Raw genomic sequence first — 16,493 nt, 5'->3', positions numbered from 1 at the left:
ATCATTATCATTTGGATCACCTGCCCTCCTTGTTTCAGTGGTTTAATCAAATGACTTAGATATGTTCCTAAACTCTGATATCACTTTCCTTTGAATCTGTTTGTTGCCTGTGGCCAAACTAAAATGAAGATGTTTCTGTAGAGTCCAGAATGAAGAGAGTTATTTGCTTTCCTTCTCCCCATAGGTTGTTTTCTGCATGGACCGTGCCCTAGAATTTGCCCCTGCCTGCCATCGCTTCAAAATCCTCAAAGCAGAATGTTTAGCAATGCTAGGTCGTTATCCGGAAGCACAGTCTGTGGCCAGGTATGAAGTCGGGCCAGTTCGGCCTTGACGCACCAGATACCACTGGACAGGTGCCGTCTGGCAGCTCTCTACAGCAGGAGCTACCATATGTCCTGTAGGTAGGCCAGCTTGGGCTGATCAGTCCTTTGCAGGTCATATGGTCTCTGTTGCAACTGTTCACCTCTGCCACTATAGTGCAGATGTGGCCATCGATGATAGATAAGTGGATGATGTGGGTAGGTTTCAGTACAATTTTATTACATAAACAGTAGCAGGGAGGATTTGGTCCTGTGGGCTGTAATTTACCAACCACTGTTCTAATAAAGACTGAGATGCATGAAGTGTATTAGAGATAAATATAGGTGGTTTATTTGGGGAAGGTATTGGGATCTGTCTACCTTTGGATACTTCCATACTAGACACATGGTCAGGAGAAAAACTGGCTATAGTAATCACAAATGTTAGCGATGGTGGAGAGATCCAAACCACAGCTGAGCATGTCCCTTTACGGCTATTGCAGTGACATTCTACGAATGGATTCTACCAACGCAGATGCTCTGTACGTACGAGGTCTTTGCCTTTATTATGAAGATTGTATTGAGAAGGCGGTTCAGTTTTTTGTACAGGCTCTCAGGATGGCTCCTGACCATGAGAAGGCCTGCGTGGCTTGCAGAGTAAGTTCTAGGCCCCACATCTGAGTAGGAAAGAAAGCTTCCTTTTTGAGCCTTTAAGAAAGTCACAAATAGAAGATTCTAGGACCACGTGAAATGTGAGCATGCTGGACATGCTTTTTCCACCTTGCCAGGATGCTTGGTCCTTTCCTTAGAAATTATTTCAGAACTACTTTTATTTGCCTAAAGGCAGATGTGATCATATATGATCCTCCTAATACTAGGTGTGTGTGTTTTTTTTTTCTTCCCTCGGTAAAGAAAAAATAGTAATGCTTATTCTGGGAAGTGGAGGTAAACCCCGGGTGACACAGGTCTCATTGGTATTCTCTTGTAAATCTTGGTTTCCCCTGTCCACTCCGTAGGAAGCACCAGTGAACAGCAAATAGCCTAGGTGGTGGGGTTGGAGGGGAGGGGGATAAGGATCTGTAAGATGCTAAACAACAGGGATCTGAGAAATTGAAAATAGACTCGGGCCTCTCTGTACGGTGGTCTGAGATTTCCTGGATGTGAACTAACCTCCCTTTGCTTTTCCCTGTAGAATGCCAAAGCACTTAAAGCAAAGAAAGAAGATGGGAATAAAGCATTTAAAGAAGGAAATTACAAGCTAGCCTATGAACTGTACACAGAAGCCCTGGGGATAGACCCTAACAATATAAAAACAAATGCTAAACTCTACTGTAATCGGGGTACGGTTAATTCCAAGGTAAGCACTCGGTCTGGGTCTTGGGGCCTATGGAGATATGTTTAAGGGGCATCAGAGAGGTCTTGGGGAGTCTGCTTAATAAGGACAAGCCACACGAAAGGAGAATAGTGGTTTTGGTTGAGATCTCAGCTTGTTAGGAACTTCCTTTTGAGAAGCAAGCTTTTACCTTTTTCCTAGAATTTCAGGGCACTTGAGGGACAGCTGGGAAGGATATTCCTATCTGGTCTTCCTCAAGATCCCTTCCTTCCACTAAGGGAATGGCTAGAGGCTTTGGGATAATTTTTTAAGCAAATATTGTTGCTGCTTTTTGCCAAAGCGAGTGATTGTGGCTTCCTCGGGAGTGATTTGGAGGAAATTAGAGTATGAAGCAGGCTTAGTTTTTTTTGTCCAGCATGCTCAGCTGAAAATGGTCTGAGCGCCCACTGCAGTGCTGCATACCATGAGAAACCAGAGCAAGCTCTTGCTCTTGTAGCGTTCCAGTGGTCAGAAATCAGTGATTCTTACTCCTGTAGTTAGCCTTTTGGAGAGTGGAGGGCAGGAACCACCCTTAAGTATTTCCATGTCGTGTTTGGGCACCACCCTGGAATGGCAGAGGTGGCTTATCCTTGCCCATAAGTGTGCCTGGCTTCCATCCCTTAGAAGAGAAACCAGTTTTGAAGCCAGTGTCCGTAGCCCTCCGAGATACTGGAGGGCTTTCTCAGTGACCAGAAATGAGTGTGACAGGGGCCTGGTATGACTGATCCTCTTAGAATTGTGAAGCCGTGCTCACAGCTTCTGGGCTCCCTCGGTCACCGAAGGTGTGAAGTATGACTGCTCTCTCTCTCCTGAAGCTTAGGAAACTAGATGGTGCAATAGAAGACTGCACAAATGCAGTGAAGCTCGATGACACTTATATAAAAGCCTACTTGAGAAGAGCTCAGTGGTAAGTGGTGCTGGAGGGTGAGGGGAAGAGGGAGTTGCTGCCGGCCTGCCAGGGGGATTGCGTTATGGATGCTGAAGCAGCCCCAGGGATGTTGTGAGGTCATTTGGTCCTTCCCCCTGCCTCTAGGTGGGATTGTTCCAGCCCTAGACTCTCTTTATAGACCTCCAGCCGAGGAGATTGCACAGCTCCCTCAGTCTCCCATGCCTGTGTCTTACGCCCCTCACGGTCAGTAAGTTTCCTCTGATGCCTGACCCAAATTCCTTTTGTTAAAGTTTAAATCCATTTCCTTTGGAGATTGTATTTTGTATTGTACACTTTTGCTCTAACTTGGCACAGTGCTTGGCACACAGTAGGTGCTCACTCAATAAATGTTTTGTCGAATGAATGTATGTTGCTTCAAAGAGGAAGACAGAGACAGTTGAGAGTTCTGCTTCTCCTGTTTGTCTTACAGAAGACAGAAAGGAGTTTAAGCTGGCTCAGCCTCCCAGCAGTATAAGGAAACCCTTTTTGAAATACCTCTGTGACTTGGAGACTTATGAGCCAGGATGTGCCTGCCTAGATCTAGTGCCCGGATTCACCTTCAGAATCGGGGTGCTCCCCAGCTTACATGTCCTTCTTACTCTTGGACCCACCAGACTCTTTTCTGCAGACAGGAACCTTAGCAAGGGCTAGGAGAGACCTCCCCCAAATCCATTTCTTCTTATTTCAGATTATTTCCCAGACAGAGAAGAACAATTCTATCTTAAAATTCCAGAAGGAAGACCTATTTGTTGTATACTAATTCTCCAGCATTCGTTCGTTCCGTTCCTTGTCCTGAAATGTCACATCCAAAGAAGTGGTGCTGCTACTGATGCCTGATGAGCCCTTCATTCTTCAAGCTCCTCAGTCTCATTGGTGCAGGGTGTGGCCTGCCTCCCTTTTAGTTTTCCCAAAATGATCCACTTTTTTTGAAAGCAGGAAAAGTGCTCCTGTATGTGGTGCTTTTTTTTTTTTCCAAGTGGATTTCTAAGTAGATGAGTAAGTCTATCAAACAGAAACGTACACAGAATTGTATTATAGATCCTGAAACTAGCTGTCTATCATCTCATGTTTGCAAACTGCTGGCAGGCAAACATGGAAGCTTTGGAAGACAGCAGGCACCCTATGATCCAGCTAAAGACTAATGTTAACAGATCCAGAATGCTATGTGCACGTTTACTGTGATGTTATCTGAAAGAGCAAACAAGGAGAATCCCCTAAGCGTCTAGTGGGGCGGGGGTGGCTATATATATGACACTGTGTCAACTCAGTGGATACTCTGCTGTGTTTGAACAGAGAATGGGGAGAGAATATTCTTGGTTTGTTAGCAAGATAAAGGGGTGGACAATTCTATCTTGATATGTGTTCAATGAAGAAAAATCAAATGGCTTTAATCAGACAACTGACAGCTTATCTTTGTGGTAGAAACAGAACTGTCCTCTGAGTGGCTCTGCCTTTGAGATCCCACCACGGGGCACAGCGTGCACTTTGGGGCACAGTTGGCCAAGAACTTGGCAAACAGTCCCCTCAAGCAGCTGGGACTGACATGAAGTAGTGGAGATTAGTTCAGGCCAAACCCTTACCAGAGTCCTGACTGCTACCTCAACTTATCCCTAAAGACGGGGAGATGCCAGATTTCTGCTACATCTCCCATCATGCATTGCAGTTTCCCATTTTCCCTAAAGCTCTACTTCTCTGCATTTTCTTCAACTTAAAAAAAAATACTTTTTAAAAAATAGATGTATAGTTTTCATACAGTGTTGTAATGTTTCAGGTGTATGACAATAGAAAAAAAATTTAAATGGAAAGATGTCCTTGAATTTAAAAAACACATTAAGTAAAAATGTAAATCATTGTAATACAAGCTTGTTTAATACATTCCAAAAGGGCATTGAAAGTTCATTAAGGTTATTTATCTGACAGATCATTCTACACCTGGGACCATCAGCTTATATTACTCTTCATGCTGTAAATGGGTTCTCTGAGCTCCTGGTAACATTTGTGCCCAGTGTCCACAGGGCACTGGTTTTTGTCACCATTGTTTAATTAAAATTGTAAATCAAGATGTTGCCAAAAAATCAGAGATGCCTAAGAAGTTGGGCTCTGTCTTGCCAGCCACATCAGCAGCACCCCTCTGCTCTGGCCTCTAAGCCCACCGGGGCTCTGATGTTTGCAGAGATGGGATGTGTGGTGGCAGTGTAGTAAACTTGGTCTTTGTTGGGCAGCAGCTAGCTGTGCCGCACAGTCACTCCTGCTGCCCAGCCGATGGGGTCTGTCTCTGGAACTCCTACACAGTCTGTTTAATCGGTAGGCCAGTCTTGGCACCAGTGATCTCATCGGGACATGGAAAATACCACTTTGCTTCTGTGGAAAAGAAGGTCTTAACAGGTCTGGCAATCAGCCTTTCAAGTTAGATTCTGCCCATCTTGGGGCAGCCCCCCCTCCCCTTTCTTCTACACTCCTGAAATAAAAGCAAGCCTGCGTTTAGAGTCTCCTTTTTCTCTCACTTACCTCCATCTCTCAGATTGATTAGTCTTAGTGGAGGCATTTGCCAGCAGCCACCATCTTGAACTTGATCCTTCTAGTGGCTCACTAATCCCACTTGTACTCTGGATTGGAGCTGGCCCTGCATGTTTATGGCACTGCAGGTTTCAAAGCTTTTCCATATTCACCGCTCTCACTTCATGATCTTTTTCTCTTGCATTTTAATCCCAAGTAATCAGTCAAGTAGGAGCCTTCACATTGCCTTGTCCTGTGGCAATCCAGATGCCTTTTGGTGGCTCTGAAATCAGAAGGAACTTTCTCCCCTTAGTTGCTTTCTGCTCAAAGTAGAGTATCACTTTGCTGGTTGGGTGCAAGTGGCATGAGACCTGTCTCTTTTTACTTGAGGAACTGGTAGTTAATTTTTTCTCACAGCTAGCTTAAGGATTCCTGTTTCATGAAGCATCTCAACCGAAAGTGTGTGTCTCTTGCTTGAGCCGTGCCTCTTCTCCCAGAGTGATACTGAAGGTGATTGCTGTTTATGTTGATGGACCGCCCTGTATTTCCTTTTCAGTTACATGGACACAGAACAGTATGAGGAAGCAGTGCGGGACTATGAAAAAGTGTATCAGACGGAGAAAACAAAAGGTAAAGGTGTTTGAGAGCCTGTTTCTCAGGGAAATGTGAGGTCTTACTCATACATAGGCCCTACAACTGGACATAGGAGTAGTTTGATTCACGGATCAGGGACATACCTGGGGCTTATTTGATCACCAGCCAGGAAGAAATTAACAGAGACCCCAAGTGCAGGACAAGGCACTTATTTTCTGGCCCTATATCCTGTCGCTTTTACTTCCTTTTATGTGTAATGAGGCTGATGTGCAGAACTGAAGTATGAGTAGATTTGTTTTTTAATCTTCAGAAAGAAAACACCATAAAAGCACCTGGTATGTATGGTTAACAAGGCTTCTGACTGCAAGGCATCTGGGTTAGTAAGGGAAACCAGAGTCACATTTGTCCATTGACTCTAGATGTCTCCTTCCAGAACACAAACAGCTCCTAAAAAATGCACAGCTGGAACTGAAGAAGAGTAAGAGGAAAGATTACTACAAAATTCTGGGAGTGGACAAGAATGCCTCTGAGGATGAGATCAAAAAAGCTTACCGGAAACGGGCCTTGATGCACCATCCAGGTAGAGTGGGTGTGGGGAGGGGACTTGGTGGGAAGAACGAACCAGGACTCAGTCCAGAAAGTTCCCAGCTCTTGGGGCGCCTGGGTGGCTTAGTTGATGGGGCATCTGACTCTTGATTTCGGCTTAGGTCGTGATCTTGCGGTTCATGGAATTGAGCCCCGCCTCAAGCTCCAGTCTGACAGCACGGAGCCTGCTTAGGATTCTCTCTCTCCCTCCTCTGCCTCTACCCTGTGCTCACCTGCTCTCTCTTTCCCCCTCTCCCTCCCTTTTTCTCTGAAAATAAGTAAACTTTTAAAAGGAAGAAAGTTTCTGGCCCTTCAGCGGATAGGTAATAAGGTGTTGCTAAGTTCCATACCCTCCAAATTTTGGAAGTACCACATTCTAAAATTGGACATAAAGTGGTCTTTCTCTTCAACTTTTATTTTCTTGTGACCCTGAGTTCTTCCTATACTCCTCCCTTTAGATCGGCACAGTGGAGCCAGTGCTGAAGTTCAGAAGGAGGAGGAGAAAAAGTTCAAGGAAGTTGGAGAAGCTTTTACCATCCTCTCTGATCCCAAAAAAAAGACTCGCTATGACAGTGGACAGGACCTGGATGAGGAGGGCATGAATATGGGTGGTGAGTTGGTTGGGGCAGCCTGGGACGAACCTGACCAGTGTGGATCTTTAGAATTTTTCTTAAGACACTCCAACGGAGAGTCTATCTAGTAGCTAGTGATGCATAGTGATTTGTAAGGCACACCCTAGATAAATACCTGTAACGTGTGAGGCACTGTGATGGGTGCTGGAAATAACAAAGGTGAATCAAACAGGTTCCCTGTGCTCTGAGAACCCAGTCTAGGGCTTTGCAAACTGGCCCACAAGCCACTTCTGACCTCTGACCCCTGGATGTGAAATCCCAACAAGTACAGTCAAATGTAGTGGGTGCCCAGGGTGCAGAGGACATAAGCACTAGCAAGGGAAGGCTTGGAAGTGCAGAAATAATACCGTTGGGGAGCTGTAAGGGGCTGAATGTAGAAGAATAGAGGGTGTTTGAGGCAGGGGGTGCTAAGGCATGAAGCCCCAGAGTAGCTGGATCCCCCTGCAGGGGCTAGAGTAGGCAATATGGGTTTTTTTCCTGTTGGTTAGAAGTTCCCCCCACTGTTGAAGGATCCTAAGTAGGGGAACTAAGAACCAGAGTTAGGTGGCAGAATATTTGTGGTGGTGGTGAGGAGAGGCGCTTTGGTGCGGTGAAGGGGGAGAATCAGAGGGCACAGTGGGAGGGCAGGGCTTGATTCATGTCTGTGTTGGAAGAGGGGAAGGATGAACTTGAGTGGCTTTGGACGGCTGACTGGATGGAGCCATTACCTGAGCTAGGGGGCCCGAGATGAGCAGATACAGAGAGGCAAGGAAGAATTTGCATCTGGATACAATGTGCCTGCTGGATCAACTGATGGAGATGCGTCCTCTGTGGACTTTAGCAACGGAGGCGCGGGTAGGGGCAGCAGACCTGCTGTGGCCTGGTGATGAGGGCACAGTACTGGAGTCAGGCAGGAGTTGGAATGTTCAGTTCTATTGCCTTCACTGGCCACGTGATCTTGAGCAAGTTACTTGAGCTCCTGCCTGGTTTTGTTGAGTATAAACTGGGGATGATGTAAGGCATGCAGAGTACCGAGCACCACGACTGGCACCTAGTAGGTGCTTCATAAGCCATGGCGCTTTTTTTCTGGCATTTAGTCTAGACAGCATGGAATCAAATGAATACAATAAATCTTAGAACTTACTCTTCCATTTAGTGTTGTTAGCACTGAAGTGATAGATTTTAGCCTTTTCAGTAGCAGCCCAGCATTATAGAGAGACAGTGTGAGGAAAGTCTTATGTAAGTGCAAATGGCATCCCACTTGTTGTGAAGAAGATCCAGCAAAGTAGGTGGAGGTGAAGAAAGCTTTCCTTCAGGTTTGCCCTGGGAAGAAGGGAACATGTCCCAGGAGTGGGATTAGGCATGGGGGGTGGGGATACGTGTGCCCACCCCCATCAATGACTTTAGGGAAAGGAGGTGAGGGGTGTGTCTGGGAAAGCTTGGGGGCCCATCTGCCATGTCATCCTAAGTTCCTTTTCAGACAGGTCTAACTTGTTCACCTTTTGCCCCTTCCCTGTTTCTCATTTTGCTGCACAGATTTTGACGCCAACAATATCTTCAAGGCATTCTTTGGCGGTCCTGGGGGCTTCAGCTTTGAAGGTGGGTATGCCCGCTGCTCTTGGGAGCTTCCAGATCACAGGCCCATAATGTAGCTCCCCGCTATGGGAGAGTCAGGGGGGCCCTTAAGTAGAGGCGACAGAACCCCCATCCAGCAGGGTACCGATCCACACAGGTGCTGCTGAGGATGGTGGTAGGGAAGTTCCTGGGTGTACCATGCCTCGGGACCATTGGTGCCCCACCTCTGCAGGGCCAGGGAGGCGTTCACGCGGTCTAGTACCAGGGCCTCTCCAAGAGTGAAGGTTAGAAGCTGCACAGACAGCTGCTCACCTGCTCCCCTTATACCCCCAGGCCCAGGCTTGTTGATTGACTTGGCAGCTTTTCTGTTTGAACTTGAAGCAGCCCTTGAAGACTTTCCCGTCATCAGAGCAAAGTGATCTTCCCACACAGAGCCAACTAACAAGCCCTTCTTTTCCCTTACAGCATCTGGTCCAGGGAATTTCTTTTTTCAATTTGGCTAAGGAGAGGAAACCATCCAGAACCCAGAAAGTGGAGACTTGCTCAGTGTAACCTTGAACGTGGGCACAGTTCACCTCCTCCCTTCATCTCATCTCCCCATCCTTAGAGCAGTTTCGTTTTCTTAGTTGGATGCCCTGTGTCTGTGTGAGTGGGGGGAAGGAGAGGGAGCCAGCGCCGAAGACTGCGGGGAGGGGAGGGAGGCGGGGGGTGGACAGGGAGGCAGCTTGTGAATTTTTGTTTTACTGTTTAACTTTATTAAAAAAGAAAAAAAAATTAAGAGAATAAAATGTTTTGACCCTTTCTGGCACTTTGCTCTGGCAGCTGCTTTGTGTCACTCCAGACCCGGTGGGCCAGAGCTGAGCCCCCAGCACGGAGCTGGTGCTGGCATGGATTTCAAGCTCAGCAGGCTGCCCCACAGGGGATGTGGGCACCTAGGGCCTGATGGCAAGGGGATGCTGGCCGCCTCTCCCAAACCTGTTGAGCCATGTGAGTACCCAGCAGGCCCTGAGTATGTTGTTGGGCCCAGCCTGATGTCAGTCATGGGGAAGTTGAGTTCAGAGAACGGGTTTATTTGATGTCAGGGCCACCACAAATCACCAGAGGCTGTGTGTGTCCAGAGCTCACGTGGAATGTGGCTGGGCTGACCCAGACCCCCTTGCTGTCCTGTTGCCAGTGTAGGCTAAGGGAGCTGGGGACCAGGACAAAATCCTGGCCCCTCTGACCCCCAGGCCCATTCCAGGTGGGACGTGCAGCTCCTGGGGCACAGACGTTAAACTCACACGCTTAGAGACAGCATTCTTAGCATGTACTCCTCACTTTCTCCACTGGTGTCCCTTTCTGTGTGGGAGGCAAACTGGGGAAGGAAATAGTGGTCAGGGTCCTGCTATCCGGGTCAAGTTTAGTGTTTGTTGCAAGTAATCTTTCTAGGAGTTCCAGGCAGAGACACTTGAGACTTTGGCTGAAGCTTAGACTTTTGGCGCTTCGGTAGTAGCGATGGCTGGGGAAAGACTGTGGACCAAACAGGTAACTTACATTTCTCTTCCTTCTGAGCCCCTGCCCCTTTCCAGTCTTCCCGCTTTGTCGCCGAGGCCATGGTGACAGGATGCCCGAGGTAGGCCTGAGAAGCTCCTACTGGCCTGTACAAAACTCCTCAGTGTCAGGTGTTGCCTTGTGTTTAAGGGTGGCCCGTCCCTAGAGGACTGAAGGACCCAGACTAGGGACCGTGGGTCTTGCTGGGAAGGCCCTCTCCTTGCTTTGGGCTGGCACACCTGTGGGCCCACTGCTGCAGTCAGTGGGGGAGACAGGCTCTGCTCCACGTCTCTCAGACCCAGGCAGCCCCCACTTTCTGTGCCCGTCTAAGATCAGCCTCTCTCCGTTCTGCCTCCTCATGAAAGCCAACACTGTTCAGCTGCCCAGCCTCACCACAGCTGTGCCCAGCCAGCAGAGGGGAGACAGGACCGATGGCCCCACGCTGCGGGACAAAGCCAGTCCTGATACGCCAACCCCGGCCCCAGGGAGGCCTGAGCTGGGCACAGAAGGGGTGAGAGAGACTGCACGCGGCCAGGATTAACACGGTTTATTTCATTGTCAGTCTTACAAGTCACTGAGGTTGGGCAAAGCCAGGATAGTAACTCGAGCACTTTCGTCCAGTAACAACTCAATGAGCAAGGCCCTATTACTGAGCAGGGGGCAGCAGAGGGCACCCCAGGAACCGCAGCACAGGCACCGATGTTCCAAACCCCTTCCCGGAGGCACCAGGCAGGGCTTGGCCCTTAACAGCCAGGCGTCCGCCCCACTGGCTCTTGGTCCCCACCAACTGACGCCCTTTGGAGGAGGCACACGGGCCTACAGAGGCATTAAGGGGGCAAGTTGGGCTGGGCAGACGGCAAGATAGGAGCTTCCCCACCGAGGTACTTTCTCTGGCTTTGATCTCCCCATCCCCACAGCAGAGCCACACCGCTGGAAAGGATGGCCAGCCCATCCCCATCCCAGGAAGGGGGAAGCCCTGTGGCCATCCGGGAGTGGCTGTTGCTTACTGTTCTCTTTTCTCCCCTACTTATCCACCTGTTCCCTAGTTACAGTGTGGAGGAGGAGAGGACAGGCACTTAGGGCCAAAGGTGGGACGTACACCCCTTTTTCTACTCTGGTAAAAAGCCCCAGACTTCCTGGGGCTGCAATGATTAAGATCCAGGGTCTAAGCCCAGGGATTCCCCCCCACCCCGAATCCATCGCTGGTTTCCCACAGCCGCAGTGACCGCCCTGTGGGTACCTGCAGCTCTGAGGTGACCCCCTCCACCCCGCTGGCCAGCTCTGGGCAGGGGAACCAGTAACAGGCAGCTGGGCTCGGGGTTGTGGCTGCAGTTCCAGGCCCAGCTTGGCTCAGCCTGGGCAGCTTTGCTCTGGGTTCCTGAATGGTGCCTCCTACCCCACCTTGTGTTGAAAGCTTGGGCATTAGCGGGAGGAGGGTGGGCAGGAAAAGTTACAAGTTTTTAAAAAGTTACAAGAAGGTTAACTTTGAGTAAAAAAAAAAAAAAAAAAAAAAAAAAAATCTTAAAGATGAAGCAGAAGGCATGCTTCCCTCTCCCCGCTCTCCCTGTAAGGAGCAAGGGGCTGACCACAGCAAGGACACTCAGAGGACGGTGCAGGACTGGAAGGCACCCCCCTTGCGGCTGCCGTGCGTGGGCACAGGTTTGCCCTTCCCGTAGTACCCCGTGAAGATGGCCCTGACCTCCATCTTCTTGGCCAGGCTCAGCAGCCAACGCCCGCTGCCCAAGGAGTAGAGTTTGCCCCGGTGTAGCTCACCCACCTCCTCGCCTCGGCTGCCCCCCTTCTCCTGCCGCACAATCTCCAGGAGGTCAATGCCCGTCTGCACGGCCTCCACGTCCCCCGCGCAGCCGAGGGTGATGTGAGCACGGCTGCCCCGGGGCAGGCTGTCAGAGGGGGACAGCTTGTCCACGTCATTTGGCCACAGCGGCAGCTCCTGCTCGCTCAGCTCCACCCGGGCTCCGGCAGTCTTGGGCGTCACGAAGAGGGCAGTGACAGTCAGCGTGAAGGCCTTGCCGTAGGATTTCTTCACCACCTGTGGGGAGAGGACGACAGCTAAGCTGGAGGTGGTGGCCCCTGCGGTGGACAGCTGACCAAGGATGGACCTGACAGAGGTGAGCACGAGGCAGCGGAGCCCTGGGGGGAAAGCCGCACGCAGCCCGTGTGTTCCAGGAGGACATCTTTCTACGGACACCGTTCAGGCTAATGTGACAAAGCCAAGGTGCCAGAGGTGCCAGACATGGGCAGAGTTGGAAGCCAGACTCCCTGAACTCAGCCATCCCCCTGCCCACCAGCTGCAGGGCTCCGAGCAAGCTGTTTAACCTTGCTGTGTTGGCTTATTCACCTGTAAAACAGGGATGATACTAGAACCTACCTCGGTGCCTGGATTAAAGGAGTATCTGGGTGAAGACTCTAGAAGAGTAACAGGCATGTGACAAGTGCCAATGCCATTGCTATTCGGTTCATCCTGGTAATAAGCCACCCTGGTACCCAGGCAATATCCCAGAGGACAGGGTGGGGCCAGAAGTCAATGCCTTCAACCAGAATCTACCCCGTACACCTTGGTTTACATCTGATTACATGTCTGGTTATATCTGATTCTCTGAAAAAGGCCATCTTTCCCAACTGACCATAAACACATCTCCACTTTTGCTCACAATCCCTTGTGTCTAGCGCAGAACAGGTGCTTAATAAATATTGTTACGCGCACGAGTGGTTGGGATGGTAGTGGACAATGTTACGTATTCGTTCATGCAGCTGTGCTAGGTGCCAAGAACACTACCACAAACCAAAGTAAAGAATGCAAGTTGGGGAGACCAATAAACAGGAAGATGGCTGCCGCGTCAACCTAGGCAGACGAGCGGGGGAGACACCGGGGAGGCTGGAGACAGCAGCGTGCGGCCGGGCGACACCTGCTGTGTAAGGACCACACGGCAGAGGCTAGGGCGGCAGCAGAGCGGGAGGGAGGGGTCTGGCGCCTCAAAGCCAACAAGCCTCACTATCCCTCCATGCGCCCTACTCCAGGGCAAGACCAGGCCTAGGACCCGGGGACAGGGATGTCAGAGCACCAGGCTCCCTGGGGGCAGGGGACACCTGGCCTTCGGGACTCCACACAAGCTTAGGCCAGAGCACGAGTCTGCTGCCGGGCATCAAAAGTAAAATGCTCTGGTGGGCGGGCCTTCGGGGTGAATGCACAGGCCGGTGGCGTGCTGGGCAGGGGGGTGCTCCCCAGAAAGGGTAGGTGACATCTGTGTGACTAAGCCTGTGGAGGGATGAAGGGAGCAGGAGATGCCATTTCTTCTGAGAGGCTGTCTGGTTTCTGGTCCCTGCCTTGAGCTGGCACCCATCTCCAGGAGACCCTGCCCTCTCCCCACCTCAGCTGGGTGTCCCTGGGGGGCACTCACATCCTGCTGGGCATACTCTTCTGCCCCAGCAGCCTTCCCGTAGTCACAGAACTTGGTTGTGCAGTGCAGCACGCCTGGGGGTCTCTTCCCAAAGTAGGTGACCAGTTCAATCTTCTCCCTGGGCTCATCCCCAGAGACAACTGCAGGGAGAGAGAGTGGGGCAGTCAGGGCAGGAGAGCAGGGGCCATCCCAACATCTGTCACCACAACCATGGAGGCTCAAGAGGAAAAAAAAAAAACAAAAAACTGGAGATCAAACAGAAGTTCCTCAGTAATCCACAATAATTCACTCATTTACTAGGTGGTCAAACAGCCACGCCAGAGCTACAAAAAGGTGTCTAAATTCCCTGACTTCACATTAGTTATGCAGATTTTTATAGCTCTTTTCCAGATTTGAAAACTAAGGCACTTATAACCCAGGGACAGGCAGCAGAGGCCAAGGGAATCGGCTTCAGCAGCTACACGTCTGAAAGAGGGAAGCAAGTCATGAAAAATAGGGTAGAAAGGCAAAGGAGTGTTGGAACTGTGCGGTACGACGGAAGGAGTCAGAGCATAATTAATATCCCAGCCCACTCATAAGCCCTTTGGCCTAGGGCAAGTGATCGACCCTTATCTGTCTTTATCAAGTACCATCAGGATGACTATACACCCATTTCCCCAGGGTCACTCCGAGTCGTGCCCCACTGCACTCGGAGCTTCCTGGACAAGAAGTTACCTGGTCACCAGAGCATGTACCTTGCAGCCCTGTTTGGTGGAGGAGACCATGCTTGGGATATGAAGAGATATTACGTGGCGAGACTTGGAGTATCCGGGGTTTCAATTTCCAGACTCTAGGCCTGTGGCTAGCTTCCGAGTCACTAGGTCTGTCCTATTTACTCCCAGAGTCTAGTCCCTGCGAGGATGTCGCTTACCCTCCCCAGGGGAGGGAGACCCGAGAGCAGGCCCATTACATTTCTCCTGCTGTGTCACAGGCAGAAAAGGATTGTAGTTTTTAACGGTAAAAGCAGTTTCAAGAGGCAGCCACTCTCCAAGGCAGAGCCACCAGCTCTAACCAGGAGCCGTGCCTGGCCGGTGCTTTTCTGCCAAGCCATTCCGGGCACAGGGGTCACACCTGGACGATGTCACCGTAGGCTCCACGGCTTCCTGGTTTCCCAGCATTCCAGCCTTAGGAGCCAAGAAGGGTCTCTGAGCAACACGCAGGCACAAATCACCTGCCTCTGAGTGATAACACAGAAACATGGGTGGGGACACTGCAAGTAGAAAGATGGTCCAAAATGGGGGGAAACCAGTCTGAGACCCGGACCCATCCTCAGTGAGGTCACAATAGTCCTGTCAGTTTTGGGCAGCTTAGGATTCCATGGAATATTTTAAGTTTATATTTTTAGTAATCTCTACGCCCAACACGGGGCTCAAACGCATGACCCTGAGATCAAGAGCCAGGTGCTCTTCCCACTGAGCCAGCCAGGCGCCCCCTCCGTGGAATACTTTATCTCAAAAGATGGTTCTGCGGCTAAAAACAAGTTAGAAGACAACGGGACCAGATCCTCCCTCTAAGGTTATACGAAATGTTGATGCATTTCCTGTCTGTGTTTCCTGCCCCGAAGACAGGGTCAGTGGTCTCTATGGGGGGGGGGGGGGGGGAGTAGGAAGGGCGCAGTGAGAGGAGAGGTGCCCCGGGGAGCGCCTCCCCCCACAGCCCACCGTGCCTCACACCAGGTGAGCCTCCACCTGCCTGCCACAGCCGGCTCCCGACGCGGGGACACCACGCGGTCCCGGGCACACAGCACCCCGTGCCCAGCGAGGGAGGCTCGCGAATGAGGCTAACCGCCCGCACCCTGGCCAGCCTGCCACCTACAGTGTCGCAGCTCCTTCCTGAAGGCCTTGTGGTTCCCCAGCTCCTCCAGGAAGGCCTGGCTGGCTTTGCGGAGGCTCTCGGAACTCTTCTTGGTCAGGAACCAGCCGAAGTAGAGCGGCAGGAAGTCCTTCTCCAGCCCCGGCTTCAGCTTCTTCAGCTCGTCGGCCGACAGCTGCCACTGATTCTTCTCCTTGAGCTGGGCACAGTCCAGCCGCCACGCCGTCTTGGGCTCCACCAGCACCACCTGGTACTGGTACTGGTCGGCCATGTCAAAGAGCTGCTCCAGCCGCTCCCGCTCGTGGTTGGTGTCGTCCAGCACCAGGACGCGGATGTCCCGGCGGCAGTAGGCCGCCAGGTCCTCGTCCAGCCGCTTGTACTCCTCAGAGAAGTCTCCTCGAATGCCGGGGTTAATCTTGTACGCGTCGGCAGACACCATCTTGGTGCCGTCGCGGTACCTGTCCACAATGACCCGCGCCAGCGTGGACTTGCCACTCCCCGGCAGGCCTCGCAGGATGAAGAGCGTCTTGCACTCTTGCAGTGTGGCCACCGTCTCCTCATCCTGCAGGAAAGGAAACTGCAGCTCAGGCTTGTCCTTGGCCCCTGAGGATGACATTTTGCGGAAGAAGATCTTGGGCAGGAACGCGTGGCTCTTTCGGGAGAAGCTTCTATTCTGTGTGAGGAGGGGAAGAGCAGAGTCAGCCAGCTCGCCTGGGGCCACCCCGCCAGTCTCTCGCCCCTTGTCTCTGGCCTCCTTCGAATCGGGGCTCCCAGCCCTGAGTTACAAGCAGCCCCGGGGTTGCGGGCACCCTGCCGGGCGGCAGCTCGGACCTTTCCCTTCTCTGTAGTATGACCTTTCCCTTCTCTGTAGTATGTAGCGGTCAGCTTCTGGTTGTAGAGGAGGGAGGGGAGAGCTTGTCTGGGCGCTCCTCGACTCTTAATTCCCTCTGGCTGGAGCTATAGCTTCAAGGATCCCCCACTGCTGCCACCTCTCAAGGGAAAGCGTGAAGTGTGCGCCTGTGGTTCTAGGCGAGGACCCTAATTTTATATTCCTGGCACCTATTAAGGATGACCTCTTTGGAGGTGGGGCTGCTATGTCTGGGCAAAGCCACAGCTGCCCTGGCTCTGGGTGTGCAGAGGAGGGTGGGGGTGGAGAAGGGTTACCCAAAGACTGCCTCCCTCCCCCGAACAAGGGCAGCAACAGATAATACTCTCTTGTCTGGGATGGGGGGG

General features: G+C 51.2%; 2 protein-coding genes across 5 annotated transcripts in view; one reads left to right on the top strand and one right to left on the bottom strand.

The window, feature by feature from the left end:
• The window catches only part of DNAJC7 (DnaJ heat shock protein family (Hsp40) member C7), a 29,185-nt gene extending 17,669 nt beyond the window's left edge, over positions 1 to 11,516 (top strand). For all 3 annotated transcript variants that reach the window (XM_049636076.1, XM_049636077.1, XM_049636078.1), the window contains exons 6-14: positions 185 to 303; positions 803 to 956; positions 1,492 to 1,656; positions 2,487 to 2,578; positions 5,652 to 5,725; positions 6,123 to 6,269; positions 6,733 to 6,885; positions 8,422 to 8,484; positions 8,926 to 11,516. In XM_049636076.1, the coding sequence (XP_049492033.1) occupies positions 185 to 303; positions 803 to 956; positions 1,492 to 1,656; positions 2,487 to 2,578; positions 5,652 to 5,725; positions 6,123 to 6,269; positions 6,733 to 6,885; positions 8,422 to 8,484; positions 8,926 to 8,963 (1,005 nt within the window). In that variant the 3' untranslated portion in view covers positions 8,964 to 11,516. The remainder of the gene's footprint in view (positions 1 to 184; positions 304 to 802; positions 957 to 1,491; positions 1,657 to 2,486; positions 2,579 to 5,651; positions 5,726 to 6,122; positions 6,270 to 6,732; positions 6,886 to 8,421; positions 8,485 to 8,925) is intronic.
• The window catches only part of CNP (2',3'-cyclic nucleotide 3' phosphodiesterase), a 5,833-nt gene continuing 809 nt past the window's right edge, over positions 11,470 to 16,493 (bottom strand). For both annotated transcript variants that reach the window (XM_049636084.1, XM_049636085.1), the window contains exons 2-4: positions 15,264 to 15,933; positions 13,410 to 13,549; positions 11,470 to 12,040 (exon numbers count right to left, since the gene is read on the bottom strand). In XM_049636084.1, coding sequence (XP_049492041.1) covers positions 11,591 to 12,040; positions 13,410 to 13,549; positions 15,264 to 15,933 — 1,260 coding nt within the window. In that variant the 3' untranslated portion in view covers positions 11,470 to 11,590. The remainder of the gene's footprint in view (positions 12,041 to 13,409; positions 13,550 to 15,263; positions 15,934 to 16,493) is intronic.

The sequence above is a fragment of the Panthera uncia genome, chromosome E1, assembly GCF_023721935.1.
Source record: "Panthera uncia isolate 11264 chromosome E1, Puncia_PCG_1.0, whole genome shotgun sequence".
NCBI classification, from domain to species: domain Eukaryota; kingdom Metazoa; phylum Chordata; class Mammalia; order Carnivora; family Felidae; genus Panthera; species Panthera uncia.
This window is presented reverse-complemented; position numbering and strand designations above follow the sequence as displayed.